At 39.8% G+C, this 18,953-nt stretch overlaps 1 protein-coding gene across 4 annotated transcripts in view; it reads right to left on the minus strand.

Moving 5' to 3' along the window:
- MME (membrane metalloendopeptidase) overlaps positions 1 to 18,953 on the minus strand; it is a 100,769-nt gene that overhangs the window by 21,393 nt on the left and 60,423 nt on the right. For all 4 annotated transcript variants that reach the window (XR_014015878.1, XM_081234601.1, XM_081234600.1 and 1 more), the window contains one exon: positions 2,128 to 2,186. Coding sequence is in view for 3 of the 4 variants with exons in the window: in XM_081234601.1 (XP_081090727.1) it covers positions 2,128 to 2,186 (59 nt within the window). In the remaining variant the exon portion in view is untranslated. The remainder of the gene's footprint in view (positions 1 to 2,127; positions 2,187 to 18,953) is intronic.

Consider the following 18,953-nt stretch of genomic DNA (forward strand, 5'->3'; position numbering starts at 1 on the left):
ATTTTTACCTTCTTTTTCCTTTTGCTGGATGCTTGTTTGGTTTGAGGGTATTAAATTCAAAATGAGAACATTCCCAGGTCTTCTCAGATCAGGGAATCTCTGAGGTGGGCCAATTTTGATCCAGCCTCAGGGATATGGGGTAATTCAAAGCCAAACTAGGCCCATCTTGACCTAAACTGGGTGGACCTGCTCTAGAGAAGAAATGAAAGGATGAACATGCCAGAACGGTCCCACAGAAGGTCCGTATGGCTCTTCTTATGGGGATGAATCAGTGTCAGGTCTGATAGGATCCTGAGCTGGATTAAAATAAAGCAATATCCCTTAGTCTGCCCTAATGCAGAATTCAAGTCAAGGCCACCTCAATTTGCCCTGGGATTCCATTAAAAGTCAATTAGCCTGTTCTGTCCAAGTCTACAATGAACTAGATCTTACACTGACAGACCTCAAGAGGTTTTCAAAGTGAAAACTCTCCCGAGATAATGGCGCTTCTAAGAAAAGGTCTGAATGCTGTCTTATAATACATTATAAAGGATAGACTGCATGGGTTCTGAGTTGATCATTAAACAGGCTCTGATCTAGGTTTAGGTAATCATTTCACTAGCTGGGAGATGTATTACCCTAGACTTTGAACTAACTGACTTTAAGCCAGTACACATGCCTTAATTATTACCTATTTGTTATGTAAAGAAAACTTCTCTGATCATAATTCATTTGCATCTCATGTACCAAAATAAGCTCCAGATAGACTAAAGATCTGCTCCAAAAATAAAAATCTATAAAAATACTAGAAGAGGGGCTTCCCTGGTGGCGCAGTGGTTGAGAGTCCACCTGCCGATGCAAGGGACACGGGTTCGTGCCCCGGTCCGGGAAGATCCCACATGCCGCGGAGTAACTGGGCCCGTGAGCCACGGCCGCTGAGCCTGCGCGTCCGGAGCCTGTGCTCCGCAACGGGAGAGGCCACAGCAGTGAGAGGCCCGCGTACCGCAAAAAAAAAAAAAAACTAGAAGAAAATGTGGATGATTTCTTAATTTAACACTTCCTAGGTTTAAAAGCAATGGGGGTGGGGGGGGAATTCCCTGGTGGTCCAGTGGTCAGGACCCAACAGCTTTCACTGCCAAGGGCCCAGATTCAATCCCTTGTCGGGGAACTTAGATTCCACAAGCTGCATGGCGTGGCCAAATAAATAAATTAATTAAATAAAAATAAAATAAAAGCAACGGGGAAAAGTGTCATCGAATTTTATCTTCCCTCTTGATTCTTGACTACACTGAGAAATGAAGGGCTGGACTGAGTACACCTGGAGAAGCTGGTTGTACTGTTTGTTTAGAATACTCCCACTGAAGTACTGAATCAGTTGGTTGCCTTTCTACATACTAAAAACCCTTGGGAAAAAATGGGTCAATCTGTGAGATACTTAAGAGAGAGTTTCAAGATGTCGCAGTATTCCCAGGAAGAGAAAAAAATATATCTTTGTTATATTAAGCCATTTCATTATTCATTATATTACTCACTCATGTATTAATTTCTATGCATATTTCTGTGATACTACTACTAGGGAACATACAAAAGTTTTTTGATCAAAAGTGGTTAATAAATAAAATTTCATATGGTTCAACCTAGTATAATTGACTTTTCAACTTTCTGAGCCTCTTGGAATCTTCTAGAAAAAAGATGATACCGAACAGGACCATCTCTACCAGTGCCAGTGTACAAAATCGACAGAAAAATTGGATTTCTGAAAATTTGGTTCTTGGAGTTTTAAACCACCTAAGATGCTGACGCTTAGGAAGTCCTAAAGTTAATATAACTTTATGGCGATATAAGGGACTTTTAAAAAGTATTTAAAAATAAAATAAAAGTAGTTAGAAATAAGATAAACCATTCAACTATAAATGAGAATATTGTAAAAGAAACAAAACTACTTAATGTGATTTATACTGATTTAAATTTTGCTATTATAGTGAAAAGAAGTACATGGATGCATTTACTTTCAAGGAGGATATTCAATAAATCCGTAACTCAGCCTCGCTGTGCTTTTACGGGGAGTATAATAAATTGGTCACGCAAAGCACTACCGCTTGGGAACAACAGAGAAATATTAAATAATTATTTAGGAGTAGACCTTACCTATCTGATTTCTGCCTGAAGAATAAAACGCATTGACTACAGCTGCTCCGCTTATCCACCTATAGAAAACATAAGAACTTGTTACAAACGATACTGCATTATCTGATTTAATCTGCTCACCACAATAAAAGCACTATCACTCTTCCTAAATGAATCTTAACTTTCTGTTTGAAATATGATCAACAAATTAAAATTAGCTCACTAGGTGAGAGAGTTCATTGAAAGTATTTCCACTTCTTGAAATATAGGAATATATCCAGGTCTGCAATCTGTTTTTTAATTTGCATAAAGTTTTAATGGAGGCAATTGACAGTACAAAACCCATTCTAATGTATCTCTTTGGAAACTGCAATGGATTAAAATTATATTGAAATGTGTTTAGCTCCATGTTCCTGATACTAGGTAAACTATGCCAACAATTCTGGAGCAGTTGACAGAATATCGAAATGCAGGTTGCTAAAATTTCAGACTCTTTGTAAACTATGAATTAAATTTTTTTAAATTCATAGTTTACGAGGAGCCTTTTTGGGGACTAAGAGGTCCCTTTGGCAGGTATTTAGTTTTGGGTAATGTGCCTCCTCTGATTATTGCCATTTAAAATTATTTCTTTAAAATATGGCATACCAGCTACCAGAGCAAAGGTATTATTTTTGTATAATGACTGTAAAATGAAATCCAGGTGGCTCTTAAGTAGATTTGTCTGTGTATGCCATAAATTAGGCTCTATATTGAATCTAAAGATTTTATAAAATACAATTCCTGACTTTAGAAAACTCTAGTTGAGGAGATAATAAAGAGGCATAAATAACTATAATACAAGACAGAATGAGGGGGACCCTGGGAAGATGGCGGAAGAGTAAGACGCGGAGATCACCTTCCTCCCCACAGATACATCAGAAATTCATCTACACGTGGAACAACTCCTACAGAACACCTACTGAACGCTGACAGAAGACCTCAGACCCCCCAAAAGGCAAGAAACTCCCCACATACCTGGGTAGGACAAAAGAAAAAAGAATAAACAGAGACAAAAGGATAGGGACGGGACCTGCACCAGTGGGAGGGAGCCGTGAAGGAGGAAAGGTTTCCACATACTACAAGCCCCTTCGCGGGCGGAGACTGCAGGTGGCGGAGGGGGAAAGCTTCGGAGTAGCGGAGGAGAGCACAGCAACAGGGGCGTGGAGGGCAAAGCGGAGAGATTCCGAAACAGAGGATCAGTGCCCTCAGGCACACACCAGCCCGAGAGGCTTGTCTGCTCGGCCGCCGGGGCGGGCGGGGCTGGGAGCTGAGGCTCGGGTATCGGCTTTCAGTCGGAGCGCAGGGAGAGGACTGGGGCTGGCGGCAGGAAGAGAGCCTGAAGGGGTTAGTGCACCACGGCTAGCCCGGAGGGAGTCCGGGGAAAGGGTCTGGAGCTGCCGAAGAGGCAAGAGGCTTTTTCTTCCCTTTTGTTTCCTGGTGCGCGAGGAGAGGGCATTAAGAGGGCTGCTTTGGGAAGCGCCGGAGACGGGCGCGAGCCGCGGCTAAAGGCGCGGACCCCGGAGACGGGCGTGGGACGCTGGGGCTGCTGCTGCTGCCGCCGCCACGGGGCCTGTGTGCGAGCGTGGGTCACTGTCCGCCCCGCCTTCCGGGGGGCCTATGCACCCGGCCACTGCCGGGGTCCCGGAACCCGGGGACGGCTTTCCCGGGAAAGCGCACGGAGCGCCTCGGTCTGGTGCAACGTCACGCTGGCCTCTGCCGCCGCAGGCCCGCCCCACTCTGCGCACCCCTCCCTCCCCTCTGCCTGAGTGAGCCAGAGCCCCCGAATCAGCGGCTCCTTTAAACCCGTCCTGTCTGAGCGAAGAACGGACGCCCTCCGGCGACCTACGCGCAGAGGCGGGGCCAGGTCCAAGGCTGAGACCCGGGAGCTGTGAGAGCAGAGAAGACAGGGAAATCTCTCTGTGCAGCCTCGGAGGCAGCGGATTAAAGCTCCACGGTCCACTTGATGTGCCCTGCGTCTGTGGAGTGCATGAATGGACAGCGAATCATCCCAAATTGAGGAAGTGGACTTTGAGGACAAGATTTAAGACTTTCCCCCTTTTCTTCTTTTTACAACGAATTATCCCAAATTAAGGAGGTGGACTTAGCAAGATTTCAGACTTCTCGCCCTTTTCCTCTTTTTACAACGAAGTATCCCAAATTGAGGAGGTGGACTTGGAGAGCAAGATTTTTGATTTTTCCCCCTGCTCTCTTTTTGTGAATCTGTATGTGTATTCTTCTGTGTAAGATTCTCTCTGCATAGCTTTGCTTCCACCATATGTCCCAGGGTTCTATTTGTCCGTTTTTTTTTTCAATAATTACTTTTCAATTTTAATAACGATACTATATTTCATACTTTATTCTATTTTACTTTACCTGCTCTTTCTTTTTTTCCTACCTTCCCTTCCTCCCTCCCTCCATCCCTCCTTTCCTTCTTTCTCTCTCTTTCCTTCCTCCCTCCCTTCTTCCTTTCACTCTTTCTTTTTCTTTCCTTCCTCCCTCCCTCCCTCCTGTCTTTCTTTCCTTCCTCCCTCCCTCCCACCCCTCTTCCTTTCACTTTCTTTTTCTTTCCTTCCTCCCTCCCTCCCTGCTTCCTTTCACTCTTTCTTTTTCTTTCCTTCCTCCCTCCCTCCTGTCTTTCTTTCCTTCCTCCCTCCCTCCCACCCCTCTTCCTTTCACTTTCTTTTTCTTTCCTTCCTCCCTCCCTCCCTCCTGTCTTTCTTTCCTTCCTTCCTCCCTCCCTCCCTCCCTTCTTCCATTCACTCTTCCTTTTTCTTTCATTCCTCCCTCTCTCCCTCCTTTCTTTCTTTCTTCCTTCCTTCCTTTCTTGCCTTCTTCCTTTCTTTCTCTCTCTCTTTCTTTCTTCTACTAATTCTTTCTTTCTACTTTTTCTCCCTTTTATTCTGAGCCGGGTAGATGAAAGGCTCTTGGTGCTGCAGCCAGGAGTCAGTGCTGTGCCTCTGAAGTGGGAGAGCCAACTTCAGGACACGGGTGCACAAGAGACCTCCCAGCTCCACATAATATCAAGCGGCGAAAATCTCCCAGAGATCTCCATCTCAACACCAGCACCCAGCTTCAGTCAACGACCAGCAAACTACAGTGCTGGTCACCCTATGCCAAGCAACTAGCAAGGCAGGAACACAACCCCACCCATTAACAGAGAGGCTGCCTAAAAACATAATAAGGCCACAGGCACCCCAAAACACACCACCAGACGTGGACCTGTCCACCAGAAAGACAAGATCGAGCCTCAACCACCAGAACACAGGCTCTAGTCCCCCCCACCAGGAAGCCTACACAACCTACTGAAACAACCTTGGCCACTGGGGACAGACACCAAAAACAACAGGAACTACGAATCTGCAGCCTGCAAAAAGGAGACCCCAAACACAGTAACATAAGCAAAATGAGAAGACACAAAAACACACAGCAGGAGAAGGAGCAAGATAAAAACCTACCAGACCTAACAAATGAAGAGGTAATAAGTACTCTGCCTGAAAAAGAATTCAGAATAATGATAGTAAAGATGATCCAAGATTCTATTTCCAAGATCCAAAATCTTGGAAATAGAATAGACAAAATGCAAGAAACAGTTAACAAGGACCTAGAAGAACTAAAGATGAATCAAGCATCGATTAAAAACACAATAAATGAAATGAAAAATACTCTAGATGGGATCAATAGCAGAATAACTGAGGCAGAAGAATGGATAAGTGAGGTGGAAGATAAAATAGTGGAAATAACTGATGCAGAGCAAAATAAAGAAAAGAGAATGAAAAGAACAGAGGACAGTCTCAGAGACCTCTGGGACAACATTAAACGCACCAACATTCGAATTATAGGGGTTCCAGAAGAAGAAGAGAAAAAGAAAGGGACTGAGAAAATATTTGAAGAGATTATAGTTGAAAACTTCCCTAATATGGGAAAGGAAATAGTTAATCAAGTCCAGGAGGCACAGAGAGTCCTATACAGAATAAATCCAAGGAGAAATACGCCAAGACACATATTAATCAAACTGTCAAAAATTAAACACAAAGAAATCATATTAAAAGCAGCAAGGGAAAAACAACAAATAACACACAAGGGAATCCCCATCAGGTTAACAGCTGATCTCTCAGCAGAAACTCTACAAGCCAGAAGGGAGTGGCAGGACATAATTAAAGTGATGAAGGAGAGAAACCTGCAACCAAGATTACTCTACCCAGCAAGGATCTCATTCAGATTTGATGGAGAAATTAAAACCTTTACAGACAAGCAAAAGCTGAGAGAGTTCAGCACCACCAAACCAGCTTTACAACAAATGCTAAAGGAACTTCTCTAGGCAAGAAACACAACAGAAGGAATATACCTACAATAACGAACCCAAAGCAATGAAGGAAATGGGAATAGGAACATACATATCAATAATTACCTTAAATGTAAATGGACTAAATGCTCCCACCAAAAGACACAGATTGGCTGAATGGATACAAAAACAAGACCCATATATATGCTGTCTACAAGAGACTCACTTCAGACCTAGAGACACATACAGATTGAAAGTAAGGGGATGGAAAAAGATATTCCATGCAAATGGAAATCAAAAGAAAGCTGGAGTAGCAATTCTTATATCAGACAAAATAGACTTTAAAATAAAGACTATTAGAAGAGACAAAGAAGGACACTACATAATGATCAAGGGATCGATCCAAGAAGAAGATATAACAATTGTAAATATTTATGCACCCAACATAGGAGCACCTCAATACATAAGGCAAACACTAACAGCCATAAAAGGGGAAATCGACAGTAACACAATCATAGTAGGGGACTTTAACACCCCACTTTCACCAATGGACAGATCATCCAAAATGAAAATAAATAAGGAAACACAAGCTTTAAATGATACATTAAACAAGACGGACTTAATTGATATTTATAGGACATTCCATCCAAAAACAACAGAATACACTTATTTCTCAAGTGCTCATGGAACATTCTCCAGGATAGATCATATCTTGGGTCACAAATCAAGCCTTGGTAAATTTAAGAAAATTGAAATTGTATCAAGTATCTTTTCTGACCACAATGCTATGAGACTAGACATCAATTACAGGAAAAGATCTGTAAAAAATACAAACACATGGAGGCTAAACAATACACTACTCAATAACGAAGTGATCACTGAAGAAATCGAAGAGGAAATTGAAAAATACCTAGAAACAAATGGCAATGGAGACACGACGACCCAAAACCTATGGGATGCAGCAAAAGCAGTTCTAAGGGGGAAGTTTATAGCAATACAATCCCACCTTAAGAAACAGGAAACATCTCGAGCAAACAACCTGACCCTGCACCTAAAGCAATTAGAGAAAGAAGAACAAAAAACCCCCAAAGCTAGCAGAAGGAAAGAAATCATAAAGATCAGATCAGAAATAAATGAAAAAGAAGTGAAGGAAACGATAGCAAAGATGAATAAAACTAAAAGCTGGTTCTTTGAGAAGATAAACAAAATAGACAAACCATTAGCCAGACTCATCAAGAAAAAAAGGGAGAAGACTCAAATCAATAGAATTAGAAATGAAAAAGGAGAAGTAACAACTGACACTGCAGAAATACAAAAGATCTTGAGAGATTACTACAAGCAACTCTATGCCAATAAAATGGACAACCTGGAAGAAATGAACAAATTCTTAGAAATGCACAACCTGCCAAGACTGAATCAGGAAGAAATAGAAAATATGAATAGACCAATCACAAGCACTGAAATTGAAACTGTGATAAAAAGTCTTCCAAGAAACAAAAGCCCAGGACCAGATGGCTTCACAGGCGAATTCTATCAAACATTTAGAGAAGAGCTAACACCCATCCTTCTCAAACTCTTCCAAACAATTTCAGAGGAAGGAACACTCCCAAACTCATTCTATGAGGCCACCATCACCTTGATACCAAAACCAGGCAAGGATGTCACAAAGAAAGAAAACTACAGGCCAATATCACTGATGAACATAGATGCAAAAATCCTCAACAAAATACTAGCAAACAGAATCCAACAGCACATTAAAAGGATCATACACCATGATCAAGTGGGGTTTATTCCAGGAATGCAAGGATTCTTCAATATACACAAATCAATCAATGTGATACACCATATTAACAAGTTGAAGGAGAAAAACCATATGGTCATCTCAATAGATGCAGAGAAAGCTTTTGACAAAATTCAACACCCATTTATGATAAAAGCCCTGCAGAAAGTAGGCATAGAGGGAACTTTCCTCAACATAATAAAGGCCATATATGACAAACCCACAGCCAACATCGTCCTCAGTGGTGAAAAACTGAAACCATTTCCACTAAGATCAGGAACAAGACAAGGCTGCCCACTCTCACCACTCTTATTCAACTTAGTTTTGGAAGTTTTAGCCACAGCCATCAGAGAAGAAAAGGAAATAAAAGGAATCCAAATCGGAAAAGAAGAAGTAAAGCTGTCACTGTTTGCAGATGACATACTATACATAGAGAATCCTAAAGATGCTACCAGAAAACTACTAGAGCTAATCAATGAATTTGGTAAAGTAGCAGGATACAAAATTAATGCACTGAAATCTCTGGCATTCCTGTACACTAATGGTGAAAAATCTGAAAATGAAATCAAGAAAACACTCCCATTTACCATTGCAACAAAAAGAATAAAATATCTAGGAATAAACCTAGCTAAGGAGACAAAAGACCTGTATGAAGAAAATTATAAGACACTGATGAAAGAAACTAAAGATGATACAAATAGATGGAGAGATATACCATGCTCCTGGATTGGAAGAATCAATATTGTGAAAATGACTCTACTACCCAAAGCAATCTACAGATTCAATGCAATCCCTATCAAACTACCACTGGCATTTTTCACAGAACTGGAACAAAAAATTTCAAAATTTGTTTGGAAAAACAAAGGACCCCGAATAGCCAAAGCAATCTTGAGAATGAAAAACGGAGCTGGAGGAATCAGGCTCCCTGACTTCAGACTATACTACAAAGCTACAGTAATCAAGACAGTGTGGTACTGGCACAAAAACAGAAATATAGATCAATGGAACAGGATGGAAAGCCCAGAGATAAACCCACGCACATATGGTTAACTTATCTTTGATAAAGGAGGCAGGAATGTACAGTGGAGAAAGGACAGCCTCTTCAATAAGTGGTGCTGGGAAAACTGGACGGGGACATGTAAAAGTATGAGATTAGATCATTCCCTAACACCATACACAAAAATAAGCTCAAAATGGATTAAAGACCTAAATGTAAGGCCAGAAACTATCAAACTCTTAGAGGAAAACATAGGCAGAACACTCTATGACATAAATCACAGCAATATCCTTTTGGACCCACCTCCTAGAGAAATGGAAATAAAAACAGATAAACAAATGGGACCTAATGAAACTTCAAAGCTTTTGCACAGCAAAGGAAACCATAAAGAAGACCAAAAGACAACCCTCAGAATGGGAGAAAATATTTGCAAATGAAGCAACTGACAAAGGGTTAATCTCCAAAATTTATAAACAGCTCATGCAGCTCAATAGCCAAAAAACAAACAACCCAATCCAAAAATGGGCAGAAGACTTAAATAGGCATTTCTCCAAAGAAGATATACAGACTGCCAACAAACACATGAAAGAATGCTCAACATCATTAATCATTAGAGAAATGCAAATCAAAACTACAATGAGATATCATCTCCCACCCGTCAGAATGGCCATCATCAAGAAATCTAGAAACAATAAATGCTGGAGAGGGTGTGGAGAAAAGGGAACACTCTTGCACTGCTGGTGGGAATGTGAATTGGTACAGCCACTATGGAGAACAGTATGGAGGTTCCTTAAAAAACTAAAAATAGAACTACCATATGATCCAGCAATCCCACTACTAGGCATATACCCTGAGAAAACCATAATTCAAAAAGAGACATGTACCAAAATGTTCATTTCAGCTCTATTCACAATAGCCCAGAGCTGGAAACAACCTAAGTGTCCATCATCGGATGAATGGATAAAGAAGATGTGGCACGTATATACAATGGAATATTACTCAGCCATAAAAAGAAACGAAACTGAGCTATTTGTAATGAGGTGGATAGACCTAGCGTCTGTCATACAGAGTGAAGTAAGTCAGAAAGAGAAAGACAAATACCGTATGCTAACACATATATATGGAATTAAAAAAAAATGTCATGAAGAACCTAGGGGTAAAACGGGAGTAAAGACACAGACCTACTTGAGAATGGACTTGAGGATATGGGGAGGGGGAAGGGTAAGCTGTGACAAAGCGAAAGAGAGGCATGGACATATATACACTACCAAACGTAAGGTAGATAGATAGTGGGAAGCAGCCGCAGAGCACAGGGAGATCAGCTCGGTGCTTTGTGACCGCCTGGAGGGGTGGGACGGGGAGGGTGGGAGGGAGGGAGATGCATGAGGGAAGGGATGTGGGAACAGATGTATATGTATGACTGATTTACTTTGTTATAAGGCAGAAACTAAAAAAAAAAAAAAAAAAGACAGAATGAGAAAAACAACAACAGCAACCCAGCCAGCATTAAGCTAAAGGACGGTGCCAGTGTTCCCATGTCTTTCTGCTCAGATGTTATGAAGACCGCACATCAATAATTACTGTTAAACACTTCTGTGCAACAGGAGTAATATTACAATCTTAATAGACTATTACACATATCCTTATATACTCATTGAAAAATGGGTACTGCTTGACTTCAGATACCTCCTTAAATGTCAGCACACATGCATACACTTAAGACAATCATATATTATTATGTAATAGCGGCATTGTAGTTATTCCACTTTTAGGGCAACAATTAGAATGGCAATTATTATCCTACTCATGGAAGGAGTTTATAGTAATTAGTGCAATGAGGTTAAATCAGAACTGTTTCCAGACCCTGCTTTGCAAGGTAAGCAATACAAAGTCAGCACCCCTAAATCAGCATTTTAGCTACAATTTCAATAACTACTGTCGGATTTCATATGTGAGTCCTATTTTGATCTCTTAAAAATAACTCAGGGAGGGCCACATATAACAACTATCTGATAAATTCTAATTAAGCATGAATTCTGTCTCCAATAACATGACTAAGATATTCATATAAAGGATTTGGGACTTGAAAAGAAAATCCAGATATAATTTCTGTGGATTTTTCTTTAGGAAGAAAATAACTTTGAAGATGGAGGGTGCGGGTGGGGGAATAGTTGATCAATGTGTTTCTTCGTTGGTTTGATTTTGTTGTTGCAAACAGAAAACATTTTCAGACAGGATGGTGTGACAGATAGCTCAGTTCTCCCTAATTTCATCACAGCTGAGTCATCAATATTTTAATTTCTTGCAGGTTGTTGAGTATAAGCATATAATTTAATTTATTTTAATTAAACTCCACCTTTTCCCACATGCTTTGTGGTGACTCACAACAAAAACATATACTTGTAATCCCAGGGGTGTTAGACTAAAATCTAGAGATCAGAAACTACATAGGACAGGTAGATTTTGTTTGTGTGACCCAAAAGATTATGAAAGAAAATATCTGTATAAATAAAACTCAGGATCAGGGGAAATGATGTATTAGGACTCTGTTTATATATATTCACACAGTTATTATGACTCAAGTATGGTTCAAGGTTGTCTGGCAGGAGGGGCAAAATAGGAAATGTGCTCATACGACTCCTGAGGAGAAACGCTGTTCCTTGCAGTGACTTTAGAAATATTTCTGATGTGTCCTCGACATTCTGATAGTGTAGGAGAGCAACACTTGCCACCCCAAAATGTCTCTTTGGTATGAGGATTATTTTGACCTGAAAAGAAATCAAAGCCCAAAAGACTCAGGAAGAGACTTTGATCTGCCCTCTAACTGCCTAAAAATTTTTTAGATAGAGGTCCTGTTCCCGGAATAGAGCCATCACCAGAGGTAAGTTCAAAGAATATGGGCCAGGTGTGGTGGGAGAAACTTGACAGAGCCCAGAGATCAGAGTCCACTCTGTATTCCATTGTCTCAGCATGACCCAGAGAACAAGTATTTACCAAACATTTGCTTTTCCATCTCCGTGTGAATGGCCCTCCTGCCCTTTGAAGTCTCCAGCCACTACCCCAACCTCCTTTTGTCTTTAGCTGAAGATGGTATTTAAGGTGAGGGATTCAGCCATCTTGGCAAGTTACTCAGTTTTCCTGGGTCTCTCCCATGTATACCTGTTATTAAACTTTGTTTGACTTTTCTCCTGTTAATCTGTCTCATGTCAATTTAATTCTTAGACCAGCCAGAAGATCCTAGAAGGGTAGAGGAAAATTTCTTCCTCCCTTGTAATAGCAAATATGGCAGTAAATTTTATGCATTAACAGCTTATAATTATTAAAATTATTAAGTTTCAATTGTTATAAAAATTAACATATTTTCAGGTCTCATTTGTTCAATTATGAACTTCTGATTTAGTGATGGTATACTCGCATGGACTTTAATGGGTAATAACAAATAATATGCAAATTGCTGGTTCTGGACTCAGGCACAATGCTAATAATGAAATACAAAAGGTGCCAATTCAAAATGTTCTTTTAAAATTATTATATTACAGAGGAAAGGAACTAGATACAGGAAACTAATGTTTCAGATAGCAACAGATCTCAGAAGTAGGACACAGACGAATGAAGTTTATATTACCCATCTCATGTTTATTGCTTTTGTAAAAATAAATGTCACACCTTTTGTTTTAGTGATTTTTCTGCTCTTCTGTTACATTACTTTGAGGGGGTTTAAGATTGCACTTTGATTAATGTTTGTAACTTTCCAGCAGAGAGGGTTTTACATATTAAAATGTCCACTGTGAATTACACCTTCACGAAAATAGGTAGCTATTTATGACCACAGGACACTCAAATAAAATTAGAATTATGGTGGTTAGGTTCACAGAGCACTAGTGTGTAGTGTTTGCCTTTTCTTCCTTGAGATCTTTCACAGTGCGTCCTCAGACTACCCCTGGGTAATTACCCAGATTCAAAAGTACAGGGCACTTTGTCCCTGGGAATGATCAGAACTTGAGATACTGTGATTGGATCATTACATCTTAAAGTGATGATAACAGCTACAGACTCAATGTCTAATATTTGTGGTCAATCATGAAATATTTCACTATGTTACTATAAAAGCTAAATTAATAGGACAAAGAAACTATTTTTCAAAGTAAATGGTGATGTAACAAAATATGTAAGTTCTTTTGATTTGGATGCAGCCTCAAAGTTTCAGGAGAAGCTTTCATTTATGGAAAACAGACAAATCTGACCCTGAATAGCAGAATAGAAAAGAGAAATTGCACAACTAAAGAGAAAACCAAGTAGCCACTAACATAATGGATAGTGCAGGTTATCTGAAGATACCTTTAAAGTATGGAGGCCAGACACGAGCATCTCCTAGAGCAGGTATTGAACCTGAGAGATGGAGTAGATATCACCCTGTTTTTTGAATTCTCTTCCTGCCTCCGGTATGTGTGTAGGAGTATGGGTGTGTGTGGTATGAAGTGAAGGGTGGGGAAGCAAGAAGTAAGCAAACTTTATTTTAACTTTCTGAGACATAATTTTGTCAGGTAATCTTATTCTTGTTTTGGGGCACTTACAGTAGGACAAAGGGCCACTATAAGCAGCATGGCCCTCGAAGCTGAACTAACAATGTAGCTGGGAAATATAAATGAAATACCCTTGAGAGGGGGACCAGGTGTGTTTCTCTTCTATCTCTTATTACCCTGAAGAACCTAAGTGGTGATGAGATGAAAGCACAGAGACATCATTTTTACTGCAGAAGCCTACAGACTGATCCGATAGCCTTATGGATATAATAAACTCACTGGATTGCAAAGGCACCTGGAATAAAACTTCTTTTGCTCACTCATGTGCAACTTTAAAAATTTAAGCAACAAAATCATTAATGCCCCTTTCCCTGAAAGCATTCAATTTCTTAGCATCTTGTGGCCTCGAAGCAACTCCTTTGAAATCAGCAGTACAATACATTGGTTTTCTCTGTCTTCCTCAAGTACTTCTGGAAAGGAGAATTCTCATTTTGTAATTGCAGTTGCCACTGTAATGCTTTACATTTATTAATATTCCCTCATCAAAACTTCAAGGTTTTCTATATATTTTCATTCACCTTTCAAACCATACGAATAAGATAGATGAGACCTCCAATTTTCAGGTGTAGAAACTAAGGCACATCATAGCTCAAACTCTTTCCTATTTACAGACTTAGCAATACAACTGGGAAAAAGATATATAAACTAGGGAGAACGAGGACCCTCTCATCTTCCAATCAAATCCCCTATTTCTAACATGTTGATCTGCATCAAACATAAAATTTCATCACAAAAATGAATGCCATTTCCTTGCCATCCTCTTTTAAAATGAAAGTGCTCATTTTTAGACTGCTTCACATTTAGGGCTGCCCCTTTCCCTAACAAACTTTAGGATGCTGGCCTCTACGGCACCCTGAAGTCTCATCGTGACCAGATCGGAACAACAATAGCTACTGTTTAATGAACACCTAAGTTACGTGGCAAGCACATTACACAATACACAACACAATGACCCACAAGGCAAAAGTAAATGCTATTATCATCAGTTTATAAAGGAATCATTGAGGCTCAGAGGTATTATGTAGGTTGTCTAAGTTCACACAGCAAATAAGTGGCAGAGGAAGAATCTTACCTCAGGACTGCACACTCCCTCTAGCCCCCACCTCCCATCACCGCCCCCGACTCCAGAGCACAAGCTCTTTCCACTGCTGCCTAAGGTACAATATTTTACCCAAAGGCGAAAGCATGGTAGGACCAAAGAGCCTATTCCACTGTTCATTGTTGTTGCATAAGAGTTGTTTACATGACTGAAGTACTCTGACTCACCTGATCCTCTGAGAGGTGAGAGCCAGGACTCCAATGCTGACATGACATTTCAACAGAAAGCAACACAAATCACTACTCTAATTTTCTTCCTAGAAGTCATCAGTTGGTTGTGTGTGGTTCTAAGTTTGGCAGCAAGACTCCATCTTTTTAGTCTTCAATAACTCTATATGGGTGTACATGCACGCACGTGTGTCCTCATGTGGGTCACGGGCCAAATTCAGAGAAATGCCCAATTTGGAACATATATGGGTGGATGGATTTTTTCTATCAGAATTTTCTTTTGGTACTTGTTCTCCTGGTTAAGAATAACCTTGTGATCTTTCAGGAAAGAATTGAAAGCTCTTACATCCTGTATAACCCTTAGCAATGATATAACGTGATGTTATAAGTCCATTGTTGTCTATCTCATTAGACAGTGACTCCATGAAGGCAGGGATGTTCCATGTTTTGTTCTTTTTTAAAATTTTGGTAAGAACATTCACCATGAGGTCTATCCTCTTGACACATTTTAAGTGTACAATACATTATTGTTGACTTTAGGTATGATGCTATACCTTATTAATCTTGCTTAACTGAATTTTTATGCCTGTTGATGAACAACTCCTCATTTCCTCCTCCCCTCAGCTCCCGGTAATCATGATTCTCTCCTTTGATTTTATGAATTTGGCTATTTTAGATACCTCATATAAGTGGAATCATGCAGTATTTATTTTTCTGTGTCCGGCTTATTTCACTTAGCATAATGTTCTTAAGTTCATCCATGTTGTTGCATACTGCAGAATCTCCTTCTTAAAGGCTGAGTAGTATTCCATTTCATATATAGACCACGTTTTCTTTCACCTTTCATCTGTCGATGGAAACAAGTTGTTGCCACATCCTAGCTAACATGAATGGTGCTGCAATGAACATGGGAGTGCTAATATCTCTCTGAGATCCTGATTTCAATTCTTTTGGCTATATGCCCAGAAGTGGGATTACTGGGTCATGTGGTTCTATATCTAAATTTTTGAAGAACTTCCATATTGTTCTCCATAGCTACTGCACCCTTTTGCATTCCCACCATTTGTGCAAGGGTTCAAATTTCTCGATATCATCACCAACACTTTTTGTCTTTTTTTTTTTTTTAAAAAAAAACAATATGCAATCCTAACGGTAGTGATGTGATAACTCATTGGGGTTTTGATTTGCATTTTCTTGATGATTAGTGATGTTGAGCATCTTTTCATATACCTGGTGGCCATTTGTATGTCTTCTTTGGAGAAACATCTATTCAAATTCTTAGCTCATTTTTTAATTGGGTTATTAGTTTTTTTGCTATTGAATTATAGGAGTGACATATATTTTGGAGATTAACCCCTTACCAGATATGCGATTTGCAAATATTTTCTACCATTCCTTAGGTTGCCTTTTCATTTCTTCTACTGTGCAGAAGCTTTTAATCTCAATGTAGTCCCAATTGTGTATTTCATATTTTGTTCTTAATAGTATCTCTAGGGCTTAGCACAGTGTTGAGAACATGATAGGCACTCAATACATATTTGGGTCTTGGCATATCAGTGGGTCCTTCCAAGCCCCAAGAGTACTGACCCTTCTCATCCTTGGGACCCTGGGAGGGTGGAGGGCACTAAGCCTAGGTGTTATGCAGGCTGTAGAGAGCCATGGAAACTGGAAGTCATGTACTATCTGGACATTGCCCTCTCAAGAGGGTTCACTGGTATAAAGTTCTAGACTTCTTTTGCAAAGTTCTTCCTGTTTAAACCTTTTAACTTTTATCTTCCCTCCCTACCTCTTCTTCCCCCTCTGAAAACAAAACCCTGCTTGGGTGCTAATTAAAATGCAGAAATGTTTTTACTGGTAAAATGTATTTTGCTTATAACCCAAAAACATGTTGAAAAATTGCATAGTCTGTTGGCCTAATGGGAATCTAAAAGATGGAACTCTAACATCTTAATCTATTATAATATGTGTAGAACATGGGCACACCAGGGCAGATACTGCCATAGGGAATTAGAGTGACTTGTCCAAGTTTAGTTTATCTGTTATTCTGCTTTCTGGCTGAGAGTACTTGATGAGCCGAATAATCTGTCTTGTGTATCTTCCCCATACATCTACATCATGAAGAGTCACTTGTGTCCCAAGTCTCCAGCAGTCTGCGTGCCCACTCTGGACAGGTCCTATCAACTCTCCACCTGTGTGCCATTTCATTTACCCACATAAGTCCTCTATAACTATTCTTCTTTAAGTCCAATGATACAGACTTAGTTACAAGATTGAGTCTAGAAACATTAGTGAAGGGTAAATATCAGAAGAGATATTTTAGAAAGAAGTGAGGTGCTTCCCTACCTACCAAGAATATGTTTTTTTCCTCTTGGGTCACTTGATGTGGAGAAGCCAGGGAGTAAAACATCCTGGCTCTTGTCAAAACTTCACAGTAAGAGCCAAAAAATTTTAGTGCTGGAAAGAACCTTAGAGATGTTATGAAGTCTAAATCAACCTGCTCATGTTAAAAATAAGGAAACTTCATGGCTTTTAAAAGGCCATAGATAGTAACTGGCAGAACTGAGACACGAAAAAGTGACAGTAACTCACGGCAGTGGCAAAACTATGGTGGTCCCAGCCACCCTGCTATTTTTGGTGGTGTTGGCCTTTCAGGAAGAACCACATAAAGCCACAGCTGTTGGGCTGCCAACCTCAGTACCACCACTTATTTCAGGGGCTTGCAAACATTCAATTAGTCCAGATTAGAAAAGACAGCAGACTTGAAGCAATGAGGGAGAAGACAGAAATGAACCAACCATTTTGTCTGGTTTTGTTTTAACTGAAACCTCTGTTCACCTCAATATTAATTTAAATGCTGACATGTTGTTTCCAGGGAATGTTTTACTAATAAGTAAAGGTTTAATTGTGGTTTAAAAAATAGTGTTATCTTAGCACTTTGTTGTCTTGTAATAGCACCAACCAACTCTGCTTTCTATCAGCTTTCATTGCTGGTCACCTGCCTCTTCTACTAGATTACAAGCTATGAGTCTTACTCATTACTTTATCCTTTTTATCCTTACTCATTACTTTACTGTGCCATATCCTTAGCACAGTGCTTTGCACACTGTAGCTGCTGGATAAAATGTTTATTGAGCTGGCTGCTGTTAATGTCAGCTTGTTTTTATTTTGATGTACAACAGCAGGAAAGAAGCAGCAATGAAATAAGTCTTCGTAGTTTACAAAATGCAACTCCACATGCTCAATGGTCATAATTTACAAACACTGGCACTATCTGTCCCAACTGTATTACAGAAAATTCTGTCCTGAGAAACTAACAAGATAATATCAAGTCTAAAAATAAGAAAAGGAATTCATTTTATTTTGTTCTTGTACATTGTTTCTTTTCAGAGCTTTACGTTTGTTCCATGGAGTCTAAGTGAATAATCATGTTACTGGAAGTAAATCATTTTAGATATATCACTAAGTAATTTTGCCAATGGATATTACAGTCTCAATTTAACATTATTACTGTTTGATAACATGATGTGTTTGAAACTCTTTACAAACTGTCATTAAGTCCCCAGAGAACATGATGTTTGAGATAATTTTGGAAACACAAGCTAGGCACTCAGAAACCACATGAGCCAAGAGCCTTTTAAATTTAAATCTTTGTCCTTTACAGTCGCCAGGGGCTCAAATGGGCAGAAGTCCTTTTAGCCAGATGATTAACTCAGGCATATCACATGCAGACTTCCTGACCTCCTTAAGTTTTTGAATTTTTAAGCAGAGAGAACAGCAGAGATCATGTTGGACATCTTCACCAACAGTGATGGTGAAATACTTGGATGTGTCAACATTTACTTTAGTAAATTTACTGAGTTCACTTTATAAGCATTATTACAAACTGGCAATTTTATCAAT

This window comes from Mesoplodon bidens (assembly GCF_964165515.1).
Source record: "Mesoplodon bidens genome assembly, chromosome: 5".
Lineage (NCBI taxonomy): Eukaryota > Metazoa > Chordata > Mammalia > Artiodactyla > Ziphiidae > Mesoplodon > Mesoplodon bidens.